Raw genomic sequence first — 15,486 nt, forward strand, 5'->3', positions numbered from 1 at the left:
TGAAAAACAAAGCCAACTTGGACATGTCAATATCTGCAATTCTTTGAATGGCCACTAGAGGCTGGCTCCAGAAGCCAGTCAATCCCCATAGACCCCCTTGTTAAAATGCCCAACTTTACAGCAGAAATAAACATGTTTACAGCCTGGTACAAAAAAGGATTTTGGTCTCTATAGCTAAATTCAACATTCATGACAATTTTTATGGGGGTGAATTTTTATATAACTCACCGTTTTGATTTTTTTAGGGCTTAAAAGTTATGAATAATTAAGTGTGGGCCACTTTGAGTGACAGGCTGTCTGCCAACAGTGTTCTCAGCTTCTCAGTCAGAACCACCCCTCTAGAGCTCCAGCTTCATGCCCAATTATGGTCACTTCTGGCTCCAAAAAATTAAAATAGCAACAGCTGATATGCCGAACTCAAGACTTTAAAATCGGAGTCCACAAACCAATGGGTGACCTCGTGGTGGCTACAATCATTATTTAACCATTATCTATGATTACAAATTGGAAATAGGCACTAAAGTAACATAATAAAGTAGTTTTACTGTTTGACTGGAATTCAACTGGAGTTTTCAATCTGCTTCTACACTCTTTGTGTCTGTGGTGGGCACACAAAAATGTGGAAATAAAATCAAGCAACCCTAGAGCGTGAGAAATTTGAGCCGGTGGAGGAGCAGGGAGATCTGGGTGCTGGTAAAATGGAGGGAAGTTTACCATAGTTTATTTAGACACACTACAAATATTGTTGCTACACAAAGCTGGTTGAAAACAATCAAAGTATCCCTTAAGGTGAGCACAGAGAAAATTTCTTCCTTCAGCAGATTTATTTCTAAATCCTGCTCATAAATCATTCTGTAGTCCTCAAACATCCAAGAGAAGTAACAATAAGCAAAACACATTTTTGAGTGGAGGGGAATTTAAATATGCTGCACATATAGCTGTTAGAAAGTTTAGAAAAGACCTGCAGTACTATAGTATTAGAGCTGCAATCCCTCCTTTTTGCTTTAGAGGGTGCTGTTGAGGTCAAAAAAAGGAATCTGAGAGTGGTTACTGTGACTTTTAAGTTGCTTTTTTTAGGTTAATAAACTGAACAAATAATCACAACCAACCAGGATTTTAATGCTCTGCTTTACTTCCAAGTATTTAAATCCTTTCTTGTGGTGCAGCATGTGTGTGCTGCATATACTACACTACAAAGAGGATATTTTGACAATAAAATGTGGGTAACAAAAAAGTTCACATAAAAGAAGCCTCAGCAGAAAACATCGGCTGCTCTTTGAAGAAGAGGAGATGGTGAAATGGAAAATAAACAATGGTTACTTATTAATTACAGCTTTGAAATCAACATCAGTGGTTCAGTGCCTGACTTCTCCGACGAGATAGAGAAGAGGCATCCACTCCTTTTGAGCTGTCACTAAATATTCACATAAACAGTTATCAGACAACTTTGCTAGGACTAGCAATTATCAAAAAGCTTGTAAACACACACCAAAAGAAACTCCTCCCAAATACAGTCGAGCAAGCTGGAAAACACAGGAGGAGCCGGAGGAGGACGAGAAGGAGGAGGAGGAAGAGCACGACCAAAACAAGTGGTCTCGCCCAATCTCAAGACAGTTTTCCTGCCTCAGATCCAAACTATCCCATCAGCACGGCCTGGACAACTCCTACATAACAGCATAAGGAGTGAATCAACCTTGAGGACACAAAATGCAAAACCATAACTACCCCTGTTTCCTCTTCTGTATGCTGCACAAACAATCATGTTGCTCGGTGCTGAGGTGAAACCTCGTGGGACAGATGCACGGCCTGGGAGCCAATTACTAGGCTGTGGTAGTAGCCTGTCCACATAATGAGGAGACCACATTCCTGCTCTCTCAGCTGTCCACCGCCGTTGTTGCTGTGCTCTGCTGAGCAGCTTGTACTCTCAATCGCATCGACCCCCCCCCCCACACACACACACACCCCCACCCCTCCGATAGCTGCCCTCCAAAAATATACTCGCTTCTTTGTGCTGTATTTCACCGCTTTTACAATTTATCTGAACTTCACATTTCAGATTCGTCACATTTGTCAATCAGAAGTGGATGGACAAGGAGCAAAGAAAACGGTGCCACGCAATGTTCAATATCTGCCTGCTTTCCACAGTCCCTCAGTGTGCACACCTGAATAAACAAAAGAAAGAGGGAGTGGAAGAAGGGAGGGGGGCGGATAGGAAAGAGGGGGAGGCAAAAAAACTTCTTCGGAAGCAGAATTACTTGGCAAACTAAAGTAAAACAGTAGTTAAAACAGCATGAGAAAAACTCAAAGGGCTTTGATTTATCTTATCTTAGAAGGAACATGTCGTCTCTAAAAGGCTGTTAAATGTCTGTTAAGATGAAGCGACTCATCCAAAATATTTCAGATATTAAAGTAAAAGTGTATTCAAACATATTCGGGTTTGGCCAGGTACACAGAGGGAAAAGGGAGTACATGTTTTCTGTCAGTCTGCAAGAGTGTGCTATAGATACTGAACCGCTAACAGGGAGGGGCCCTCATACCTCACTGTTACCTAACTCTAATCTGAGTTCAGCACTTTCTGCTATGTGAAGGAGTTCACAGGGCGTGTGTTCAGATGTGAGACACTATTCTGAGAAAAGAAGGGTTGAATATGTTAACACTTGGGGCGATGTTATCCTGCAGAAACAGAGGGACTGATTAGACTAAGCTGTAGTATTAGGCCAGTCTTAATTTTGATCTCAGAGTAGGTAAACGCAGGGGGGGGGTTTATACTGTGAGGTGCACCTAACCCAGGAGTGTGGGAGAGAAGGGAGGGATGTGAGGGAAAGACTTGGATAGGTGCACCTGAAAACAACAAGGAGTTAGTTATTGTGGTTTGGCCCGCTCGCCAACAGGATCAGCAGTGACAGCAGCAGTGGCACACAGCTTATGGAGCAATTATGGTACTTTAAAACCCTTAGAGCCTGATTGCAGCAATTTGCGTCTCCTTCTCTGAGTCATGACTCAGTCAAATCTAAATACACAGACATGATACACATATTTTTAGATTCAGTGGGACTTGCGCTTTCAGGGGATGTCATTATCTCTGATGTTCATCACACATAAACGTCCATAAATCTGCTTATAAATCACAAAAATACGACTATTATAACTCCAGAGCTTGCCTGAGAATCATCATGTTTTAAACTTTCCTTTACTATCAAAGTACTACAGTGATAGTTTTCTGTACATCCATGAACATGTTGCAAACAGAAACTGCTGATAGGTAATTCAGCAAACTTTTAATGTTAAAAATTTGCCAGAATGCAAACAAATTAAGCTGCAAACATGGGGTTAAAGTTGTAGCCCACAGCATAACCACTGACTGTATCAAAGAATGGATGTAACTACTGTAACGTCACCCATCAAGTTTGTGGACTCCTGTTTTTAAAGCCTCGAGTTCAGCATTATGGCCCTCGCCATCTTGTTTTTTTTTTAGCCCGAAGTGACCATATTTGGGCGTGAGGCTGGAGCTGTTCATCTGACTGAGAGGCCGAGGACACAATCGGCAGACAGCCTGTCACTCAAAGTGGTCGCATCCTCAACGCTGGGTAACTTTAAGCCTTAATAAAATCTTAAGTAATATGTTAAATTAAAAAAAAAAACACTCCACATACAGTTGTCATGAATGTAGAATTTAGCTATAGAGACCAAAACCATTTCTGTGCCAGGCTGTAAACATGTTTATATCTGCTGTGAAGCTGGGCATTTTAACATGGAGGTCTATGGGGACTGACTGGCTTCTTGCCCCGGCCTCAAGTGGCCATTAAAGGAACTGCAGCTTTTGGCACTAAAACATCAGAGAATACTGCTTGTGCGTCACTTACTGAATCTATGGCAACATTACACTTCCTGTTAACATCCTCCAAAGCATTATCGGAACTGTGGTTCCCTGGGATGACGGTAAGGAACAGTTGTCTCATTTGTGTTTGAGGGGGGGTCCACACTGTCAGACTTCAAAGTCTAGTCCAATGCCAGCTCCATAAAAACAAAGTCTTGCTTGTTTTAAGCCCCAAAAGTTAGCCATCCTACCTCCAGGCTATCTCTGAACTAAGAGCCATGTTTCCATGGTAACAATCAGTGATGCTTTTGCTTTTTTAATCTTAATTTACCCAGAGTACATAGAAAATGTGTCCTACTTAAGACCTGGACAGCTTTATGCAACAGATGAATCTAGATGTCCATCTTAAGTGTGACAATTAATTAGATCACAGTCAAAGTCTATTTTTATGAAACCAGCCTGCTCACTCACGAAAAAAAAGAAAAGAAAAAACAACAAAATTACAGCTACTCAGGTGCACCACATGATGAGTTTTCTGAGACGTGAACAAAATTTGCACAAAATCAGCGTTCAGTAGGTGGAATTCCTCTGCATCATCTCAAGACGTTGATTTGTTAATGTTCTCTCGCTTTCACCAGTAAATTGGGGGAATAAACCACCTGCATCACTACTGTACTGCCACAGAACAGCGTCTGAAAAGATGCCAGTCAGGAAAGAGAGGGCTGCTGCATTCCAGAGAAATAAAGGCGCTTTACAGAGCAGAGAAAGCCATTCTTCTGTCTCAATTGCACAGTTCATCTGCAGCAAGTTGCCACAGTCTGGGGGCCTTTCTGTCAATGATTTCCATATATAGAACCCAGGAGGTGCTCCGCCGGCTGCGAGAGGTGTCGCAGCACCGAGTGCCAGAGCCTAGCAGGACTAAGTCATTAAGCTGTCACTTAAGATTACATGCTGTCCCCACGATTACTCACATTACTGCCTCCATGAACAAGAGGCATCAGTCAGGGAGGGATGCCGAGCGCATGTATATCAGGCAGCTTCATAGCCGTTTAATTGATCTGATGACAGGTGAAAAAGGATAAAGTCTGCTGTTGATTATTCAGGGTGATCGACCAAACTAAACTCTTGAAGAGAAGGAGAAGGAGAGGGAGGAGGAGGAGGCGGAGGGGAATGACGTCGGCAGTTTAAATGATGCGAGTGAATTCTGCAGTTGCTACAGTTTGCATGCTTCGCCCGCAACAAAAACAGGCCGTATAGTAGAGTGGAAAAAGCATTTCATATTGCTGCGAAGCACCCTTGAATACTAATAATGCCTGCAGAGCTCAAAGCGCTGGTGGAGAAAGGCAAAGAGCTGGAGGGATGGACGAGTGCAGCTGACATTGTGAGGGAGATGGAAGGAGAGGGGGAGATGACATTGCAGAGGAAAAAGGGAGGGAGGGCGGCGTGGTGAGGAGGAGAGGATGATTCAGGCAAGGGGAAACCAAATCTGTTGAAAACATGTTTGCACAGTCAAATAGAAAAAAGCTTTAATGCACCAGTGACATGTTTCCATTGCATCCACATGGGCATGACATACAGTTAAATGTGACCGAGCGTGCTTTGACACGGAATGGTCCCGCCTTGTTTTGAGGTAATTGTGTCAGGATTAAGCAGAGGAAGCTCGAGGCCCTGCTGCGCCTTATTTTTGCGTGTCCGTCTCGTGTGATGACCTCACCCCAACCCCAGGTGTCTTACCTTACACACGCGAGCGATCCTCGACACAATGGTGTTGTCAAAGAAGTCGAATTCTTTTCCCGCCTCGCTAAAGAAGAAGTAAATCTTGTCGTCGTCTCCCACGGGGTTGCCTATTGGCTGACTCTCCTCGATGTAAGCCGACCCGACAAAGACTGGATCTGTTAAAATAGAAGAGCACAAAGGAGACGTGTGGTTAGAGAGACATGTTATACCTCTGTCATCTATGCAAGGGAACTATTTATCACTTTGTTATTGTAGTAAATGTGGAAAGAAGTCAGAGTTCACACAGGAGAGCTGTGTGTACTTTGGGTGTTTTTGAAGTGCATGTTCTGCGCCTGATAGGACCGGGCTCACCGCAATCTAAGAGAGCTTGTCTTTGCTCTCCGTCTGCATGCATTAGCGACTGTGCCTCACTAATGATCACTACTTTTTGGAGCTTATCTGCTCTGTTGGGTCCATAATGGAAGATGAGTAGAGGGGGATAAAAAAAAACAAAAAAAAACAAAACAAAAAAAAACACAGTCTACCATCTGATGGCGTTTACCTTGCAGCCATTTTAAAGAGTTTTCCGTCTTCAGAGCAGTTCCCTGACCCAAACTCTTGTAAATGACGGGCTCGTTCCCTTGGAAGTTGCTGACAGTACCAGTGTACAATTCACCATCTGGAGGGAGACAAAGGAAAAGATTGCAGGATTTTAAATTAAGAACTTGATTTGCTATTAATTAAACATAATAAATTACAAAGCAATTGTGTGCTGGGGGCTTTCTTAACTGCAACAGATGAAGTCAGTGATAGTTTAGAGGGAACTGAGAGCAGTCAACAGAGCCGTCTCAGAGAGGGATTAGAGAAATCATTTCTTCCACTCATATCCAGCTCAATTATTCGCTAATTGCTTGTTAAAGAAGTTGAACACAAGCGGCGTCTGTTGGTGTCCGGCTATTTATCAGAAGGGCCGCTGCAGACAAACAAACATCAGCCGGCACATCATGACTCATTACTGAATCAAAGTGGTAGTTAACATCAAAGTAGCTTCGGAAACAGCTCATAATAATACCTTGTTCTTTGCGTGCCAAAGTTTTAAAGCGACATGGAGAGAAAAAACAAAAACAGAATGATGAGTGCATTACTACATACCAACAATAATGGCAGTGGATTTGTACTCTGGATTAAAGGGGCAGCGACTGCGCCCATCTTCCATCATGACCTCGCCCACTTCATCTCTCTCCAGCGTGAATGTTGACGTGTTCTGGAGACAAGACACAAACAGCAAATGTCCCTCAGGCACAGTCCAATTAAATCCTACTTACAGTAAAAAGTGAGCTCAGCGACCTCAAGCTCGTTCTCTCCACTTCTTCATTACAATATACACAGCGCACTGACTCTGAACATACAGTAGCTCTGTCTGCCAGGGCTTTAGGATACAGTACGTCAGAGGCAGCTATATGTTAATTCTATAGTGGAAAGATCTAAGGCTAGTTCAATCTAAACCTTGTTGATCTGACATTAAAGGATACATCATTTGATATTCTTTTTTTTAATGTTAAATCCCATGAAAAGACCAAAACCAATAATGATTTTATCCTGCTAACAAGTGTCTGTGTAGCCGAAGCCTGATTTATCTTCAAAAACACATCACTGAGCTTCACTGCAGCACTGGCTGACATGTTCCTTCATCACTATGAACACAGTTACTGTACTTTATTGCGAGTCAACCCCACATACAGCACCCTGTTACCATAAATGCTCTTAATGTGTATTAATCCCTTGCTTAAAATAGTCCCCAAAATGCAGTCTTTACTCCTGTTTAAGTACGGGAATGTTTGATAAAAACTGAAGTGACCAGCTGTTTCAGGACATTACTGAGCCTTAAAAATAAGAAATTGTACATTTGTGACCTGTTTTTTCAAAGATTTAGGTCATAAGTGGCGACAAACAGACTTTGGGCTGAATGACACGAGCAGAGAAGTATCAAGGGATGGACTTAAGCACCGTTGAATTTGGTCTTTTTGTTGGATTTGTTGAGAATAAAAAATATAGAACAACAACAACCAAATCCCTTAAATGTTCCTGTTTCAAAGTGCTTTCAGAAGATCAGTGTTCAGGCAGTTCATATGGTTTACCCCAGAGGAAAACTTAATTTATGATAGGACTTCACTGATAATAAAAACTAAGATTTAGTTACAGGCGCTGTTAATTAACAGGCAATAAGAACACATTTTGTTTGTTTATTTCTTGGTGCCTGAGGCTGGTTCATATACATATAATATTATTGCTCAGGTACATTTACAGTGAGTATGTAGGTCAATATTCAGCCTGTGAAAACAGTTGTATGATGTCTTCTTTGGCTCTGGAGGAGCTTTGCTATGTCTGAGAGAGACTTGCTTAATCTGTGTGTTGGGCTTTTTAACAGAGATCCTGCTCTACAAATATAGTGGGCAGAGAGTTATAAACATGTTGGCATTTACCAGGCAGAGAGGGTGTAATGAGTGATGCAATCATGCTGCATTATGGCAAGAGTGGGTGACGTCTTTAAAATTAAAAATAATTTGTCCGACCAACAGTCCAAAACCAAAAGTCAATTTACGATGACGTAAAAAAGAAAAAAGCAGCAAATTCTCACGGTTGAGAAGCTGAAAACAGTAAACGTTTGGTATTTTTGCAGGAAACTTTCCTTACATGATTCATGGATTATCAAAATTGTTGCTAATGACTAATTGACCAATCTTTTTAACTTTAAAGTGTAAGATCCAATATCACAGTGTGGGCCAAGCCTGTAAGGAGAAATTCACATTTTTTTCAAGTCTTACTTAAAACAAAACTGACATGCTTGTATGTAAAGTAAAACAGCAAAGATCTAGTACCAAAAGGCCCACAACTTCTGCAGATACATAATTTATCTGACTCATATTAGCTTCAGCTAAGATCAATGCATTTTGCTACAGAACAAGACAGTAAATTTTGTTCCCCATCGCTTACACTGAAACTGCTTATAGAACAGATCGCTTGGCAGCCACTATAGAGAGGAGGAACAATTACACTGAGCAATAAAGCATATAATGCACATATGGGAACTTGAGTATTGCATTAAGATAGACTTGAAAAAAATGCATGTGGGCAATTTGCCATCGCAGCAATAACTTGTTCCATTTTATCAAATCAAACAGGACAGTGTGGAGTGCCTCCGCTGCCTGGAAAATCTTCCCATGCTTCATCATTATGAGTTGTTATTATACTCAGGGCTTGTTTTAATCCATGTCTGTCATCTGATTGTTTAGTGTATCTTCTTGGCTTCAGTGTCCTGTTACTCTGCCCGTAAAACCCCCATGAGACTGTTTTCAGAAGAGCTATAAAAATAAAACATTTATTAATGTTAATATTATGCATCTCAAAGAGCGTCAGGGCACTCTGGGTGACACGCACACACAGACACAGAGTTCTGGTCTCTGTCAACATGACGAGTGTTCGCACAGACCAAACGGGCTCAGAGCTGCTTGGAATCCCAGTTCAGGGCCTAAAGTCCTGCCAAGTCATCCACAGTCTGAGACGTCCCTTGTTTTTCTTTCACTCTGACGTCAGAGTGGAGAGTTTAATGCCCCTCTTTAAGAGCCGCGCTGTCGCCAAGCTCGATTGCCCCCCTATCACTGAAATCAATGTCATCCTGTTGCCGGTTACCATCACTCCAGATTTACTCCTCCGCTAGATAAACAGATCTCCTGCTTCCCTCTTGCTGGAAACCACACAGCTCGTGTACCCCCTGCTGACTTGTCTGGCTAAAGTGCCTCAGCAGCATTTGGTTACGCTTGGATAAAAGCAGATCCAATACTGACATGGTGGATAAAAGAGCTTGATTCCTCAAGAACACCAAAAAAAATTTAAAATTCAAAGCTGTGCTAGTAAGAGAAGTGGAGAGAAATAAAAAAGCAAGAGAGATGACAGGAGAAAAATCAACTGTTGGAGGTGAACAATGGGCAGATTGAGAGGTCATTACTTACTATGTAGGCGCAAATAGGACTGAAGGCATAGGTGCCACACACATAGAGGTGAGTGCTGTTCAGCCGCAGGAGGATTTTGATGTAATTGAAGCAATCAGTCTGGATGGGGAACAAATGGAGAGAGTGTGAGGTCCATGAGTGCACAAGATACTCTCACAACTGAATGTGTTTTTCTTGAGAGCTCCTTAAATTCTGTGCCTGAAATACTGCAGCTTGTAATCTTAAGTAAATCTTTTCAGAGCAAAAAAAAAAAAAATCCACAAATTCTTCAGAAAAGGTTGGATAGAAATTGTTAGAAACATAAAAATGTTCCCTTTTCCTCAAATGCTGTTGGGAATACCTCACAGCATCACACAGCAGTTGCCTGGTGGGCTTTCTGTAATACACAGACCAGAGTTGTACACTGCAGTACAAAGATTACCAAGGTTTGTCGCCTAGGGATACAACAGCTGGCATGACAACAAGGTAACAGACAGACAGAGAGAAAGACGCAGTGCACAGAAAAGAGCAATTCCCTGGCGAGCATGCACACTTGATGAATCTATTTGTAACTGGTGGAAAGGTTTGTCAACACAAAACTCAATGCTCATTTTATCTTTTCACGACACCAGTGAAACGATTCAGAGAAGACTGCAAGGAAAGAACAAACACCCTGTACAAGAAAATCCATGCTCTCGATAATGCCATAATACAACTATCTTCCTGGGGTATTGCTGTTATTTGGCATTTTGCTGGAGCAGTATAAGATGCCTCTCACCTCCAAGTTCTTCCCTTTGAAGCTGCATTCTTCTCTCTTTCCAGCAGGAGTGCCCCACGTCAGCTGAGGATGAAAAAGAAGAAACCTCGAGTAAGTCATGCCAAATTCAGGGAACCATGCTGACTCTGCTGAGGACTGTTGCTCTAATATCAAAATGCACACAAAGAACTGGTGTGCAGTATGGAAATAAAATAATATTACCTCTTATGATGACAAATGACACATGGAGTCAAGTAAGCGAATATTTAAAAGGAACAGTTCTTACCCGTAGTGCTATTTATCAATCTAGATTGTTTTGATGTGAGGTGCCAGGTGTTGGAAATATTGGCTGAAGAGATGTCTGCCTTCTCTCCAGTATAATGGAACTAGATGGCATTCAGGTTGTGGTGCTCAAAGTGCCAAAAACAATAAAATAAAACACATCTGAAAAACTGAACAGTAATTTCTCTTTTCAGAAATCATGACATGATAATCCACGACCTTATTGTGAGCAGTTTCATGTAGGAACTACTTTCTTTCTACCAAACTACGCCTGCCAACTGCATCACTACACAGGGGGAAGTATGCATCTACTCATGGAGGAGAGGCTCATGCCCATGACAGCATGAGATGTAAACATTAACGGCATCCTCATCTGCTGAGCTGTAACTTTAGCTAGCTCCCTAGTCATGGATGGATTATTTAACAGGCTAACCAGGCACAGGCCCAAAGTGTCAGGGCACCTGCAAAATGTCACTCAAATTAACACGTACCAACCAAAAAGAGACACAAAAAGACCACAAAGAGATGCAAAACAACCCCTAAGATGCACAAAATAACTACAGAGAGACAAACCGACCAAAAAACAGACACAAAATAAAAGAAAAAAGACACAAAATTACCTCAAAGAGTCACAAAATAATGACTAGGAGACCCATCAAACCGGACAAAACAACCAAAAAGAAACACAAAATGACTACAAGAGACACAAAATGACCAAAAACGACACAATGTGGCCTCAAACAAACACAAGATAATTACAAAAAGTGGCAAAACAATAAAAAACAGACACAAAGTTACTACAAAAAACAAAATTACCCCACAAAAACACAAAATTGTCTCATATAGACACAAAATGACAACAAGTAAGCACACATTAACTGCAAAAAGGGGCAAAACAATCAAAAAGAGACACAAAATCTGTAGGTGTGTTTCTAATCCTTTGTAAAAAGGGAGGGGGTTGGGACCCCAGAGGTTTCCCAGGGGGCCACTATCTCATGATCGACCCATGTCAGTGGTGCTACGTGAGCTAGCAGTAGATGCACGCTATCCTCTGTGTAGTGACACAGTTGGCTGGTGTGGTTCAGTAGAAAGAAAATAGTTCCTACATAAAACAGCTCACTACAAGGTCTGTGGATTATCTTGAGTAACTGGGTCATGATTTCTGGACAGAGACATTGTTGTTGAGATTTTTAAATGCATTTTTTTGGCACTTTGAGCACCATAAGCCGAGTGCCACCCAGTTTCATTATACTGGAGAGAAGACAGACATGTCTATGGTCGATATCTCCAACAATCAGCAACTCACACCAAAACAATCTAGACTGATAAATAGCACAACAGGTAGGAGGAAAAATATGTATGTTTTGATTTTGGGGTGAACTGTCCCTTTAACTCTGAGTATTATGTATTTACAAACCAAATTATTAACTCAGATAAACTATCATCTAAATTACTCATGAAATGACATTTTTAACCGTGATAGTAGTGAGAGTAAATTATCTGCTGGCCCACTTCTTCATGGCAGTTTTGACTGATAATTCACTTGGCTTTTCGACACACTCACGTTCTTCTGTAGCTTGGTCTTGCTGATGTCCGAGAGGCTGAGGGCAAACAGCGCCTCCCTGGCTCCGACGTACAGCATGTCATCTTCCTGGCTGAGCAGCAAGGAGGTGTAATTGAAGACACCGTCCGCAGAGAATCTCTTGGCCGACCTCTCCTTTGCGTCTGGGAAGCAGCAGGGAAAAACACACACTGGGGATTAACATCACATAGCAGGACAGAACAGTGAGGAACACACTGGTACAGAACATATCCTGATGCTGGAAGTACAAAAACACACAGAAATAGGTCCCCAATTATAACACTCACAACACTGCTCACAATAAGACGCTGTTTTTGCCTCTGCAAAGACATAAACAATCAATGATTTCCATATCGCAGAACTAAGATTTAAAATGCATGTTGAGGAGTGTTTAAAGGTTTCAAGAGGGTTCCCACATTTCATCTCTATCAGAAAATAAAAACCCATTTTATCCCTGTTATCAGATACAAAATGATTGTTGTTGTGATGATGCACAAAACAGCTCAGTGACATAAGGTAGTTACAACAGGTGCCAGTGCACGCTATTATGACAGGCCCTGGTGCATGCTAGTTACTAGTTATGTGCCTAAAACATGCTACCATGTAATCTTATCATCCTGTCACATGATCAGACACTTGACAGTGGAAAACACCAATATACATAATACCCAGAAATCATCATTGCATATGTGTATGAGACAAAAATACCAAGAAAAATTATTCATTTAATTGAATTGTTTTTATTGTTTATTTATAGTTTAAGTAGAATAGCGTAAAACTTCAATTAGCAGCCCGTGTTATTATTTGCTTAAATGACTGAACTCAACAGGCCTACTTTGGGACAGTCTACATGGAACAGGTCTTTAATTTATTTTATACAAAACTGTTGCTTAGCGAAGTTGGGTAATATAATCACTCTGGTGCTCATGGTTTCAGTAAAATGAAATGCACCGAGCTAACGATATGTAGCATCTCCATATTGACAAACATTTATGTTTGTATGTGTGATCTAAATAGCTATCTAACATTAGCTCAAGTGGGTAGTCAACAATCCAGTTTTATACATCCAAAGAACTTCTATAAAGAAATGAACTGCTTGGCAACCAAACCAGGCCTCAAATTGAGACAGCCGAGCTTAGATCGGGCCCAAAAAATCCAGCCCGACCCCACCCAAGCCCGTGCATGTTCTGTCCGAGGCTGGCCCGTCCCTTCAACTGTAATTATGAGCCCAAGCCCGGTTTAAACCCAACATTTTTTTTAAGGATACGAATGTGGACATTGAAGGCTGACTCTCGTCTTTCTTTCCATGGCATGCCTTCGTCATGTGCCTCTTAAGTGTCGAGGTCCCCGTCTTTTTGCTGTCATATACCAGCATCGTGCTGCACTTGGTACACTCCACAAAGCCGACACACACGTTGCCACCGTCAACAACTCACATGTGCGCGGCCAGTGGCGCTGTCAAGGGGGGGCCGTGCCCAGCTCACAGGTCGAGTCGGGTCGGGGTCGGTTTCGGGCTTAGAGAATCTAAGGTCTATGAGACAGGCCTTTATTAGTCAAAATGTGAAGCCACACCAGGCTAGTTAAAGGGACTGGGCGTTTAATTGGGACTGGGCTTTTAATTGAAGCATATATTTACATACTGTGTGATACACTGCTACTGACCATTTTACAAAAAATAAAAAGGAACTAAAAAATAAAAAGAAAGAAAACCATGATAGATATGGGTTTCCCCTTTCTTAATGTCTTGGCACCATCTTTAAATTAATGAGTTCTTTGATCACAGGCATATTTTTAAGGTTGCAATTTGAATTACTCGCAAGGGCCTGTTTTCTGCCCAACATATTGATGGAGGTCCCACTCTCTCTTTGGGGCCCCTCACCTCATGGCCATGGGCCCCTGTGCAATTGCCCTGCCTGTACTGTCTATATTTACATCCCTGTCCAAGCTCTCTCAGGTGAAACCTTTAGAAAAGGAGCAGTTTATTTTATCGGTGAAGTAAAGGTGATTTATAAGTGGACGCATCATTAGAAACATCTGATCTTGCCAGGAGACGGTTCAGTGCAGAGATATGAGAACCAACAGCAAACATCTGTATCTCATGTAAGTCTATGGGTCTGATTTATTGAGCTAATTAGCCAATTACTGAAATCATTACATCAATCAATTGGCTCTGTTTAATAGAAACAATATTATCATTGCAAAAAGAACACAAACTCAATAATAATCAGGCCACAACTTTCAAATAAATATATTAATGTGGAAAAAAACAATAACAATAAAAGGTTTGTGTTGAATCCAGGCAAAGACTACTTGGAAGGGTCAAAGGGTAGCTCATTACTGCATTATTACACACATCTGTTAAACAGCAAAACAACCGCTGACTACCACATATCTACCCAGAAGAACTCACAATGCCTTGGCCAAACACAAATGTACGATCAGAGAGGCAGCAGTCTAAAGTCATGTTTCACTATTTCCAGTCCTCCAAGGAAATCTTGGAGCCTCCTTCAAGGCCTCACAGAGAGCCACAAATCTAGCAGGAAACAAGAACAAGTGGACAGACATCACATTACATCCAACTACAGCACAACACATAGCGGTAAGCGTCAGTCAAATGGATTTATGATACAAAGGGGAAAACTCTCATTTCTGTACCCCTCGCTCCTGTCCTCTCTGTTTATCCTCCTCGCACACAGCTGCAGCCAGCAGCTACTGTAGCTCCATGAGAACATGTCACACGGAGCCACGTCCGCACTTTTCTGCGCTGGCCGTCTCTCTCTGTGCTCCGCTCTGCGCTGGCAGCAGGGTAAAAAGCTTCATCCACTCAACACCAATCTAAATCTCCTTCATTCTGCTGCTCGCCAACCCTCTTCAAATGGATCCCTTAAGCAGTGGGCCACGAGTCAAATGAGTTACTTTTTCCCACGTCGCTCCCCTTCCCTGCAGCCTCAAACAGTTCTCGTGATGAAGTGGAGATTCGATGAACACATTACTCTTTTTATAGCATTTCCCTCGGCATTGCAAACAAAACAGGATCCTCTACAGTGGCATGAACAGTGGCTTTTTTTAGTGCTTTCTACTGTGTAAGTGGAGTTTCAGGAGGTTTGGATTGATTTTTGGAGCAGGCAATGGCTCTGACAATTGGTCACTTTTCACTTTGACTTACTGTGTGACAACTTGCTCAAATGACCCGATATAAAAGCCAACAAAGGGTTCAGGAAGACATGATTGCAGTTTATTCAAGACCTTGATATCCTTAGAGAAACAGCAGCTGAGTTGGGGTCCATGTGGATCTGGATGGGTGGGTGTTATCTCTTGATATCTATCAACAAGACTAACAATC

At 41.9% G+C, this 15,486-nt stretch overlaps 1 protein-coding gene across 2 annotated transcripts in view; it reads right to left on the reverse strand.

Annotated features, from left to right (window-relative positions):
- The window catches only part of LOC126390183 (semaphorin-4B-like), a 73,656-nt gene that overhangs the window by 12,616 nt on the left and 45,554 nt on the right, over positions 1 to 15,486 (reverse strand). For both annotated transcript variants that reach the window (XM_050044370.1, XM_050044361.1), the window contains exons 3-8: positions 12,126 to 12,286; positions 10,301 to 10,363; positions 9,544 to 9,642; positions 6,686 to 6,797; positions 6,096 to 6,212; positions 5,552 to 5,709 (exon numbers count right to left, since the gene is read on the reverse strand). In XM_050044370.1, the coding sequence (XP_049900327.1) occupies positions 5,552 to 5,709; positions 6,096 to 6,212; positions 6,686 to 6,797; positions 9,544 to 9,642; positions 10,301 to 10,363; positions 12,126 to 12,286 (710 nt within the window). The remainder of the gene's footprint in view (positions 1 to 5,551; positions 5,710 to 6,095; positions 6,213 to 6,685; positions 6,798 to 9,543; positions 9,643 to 10,300; positions 10,364 to 12,125; positions 12,287 to 15,486) is intronic.

This window comes from Epinephelus moara, chromosome 1, assembly GCF_006386435.1.
Source record: "Epinephelus moara isolate mb chromosome 1, YSFRI_EMoa_1.0, whole genome shotgun sequence".
In the NCBI taxonomy this organism is placed as follows: Eukaryota; Metazoa; Chordata; class Actinopteri; order Perciformes; family Serranidae; genus Epinephelus; species Epinephelus moara.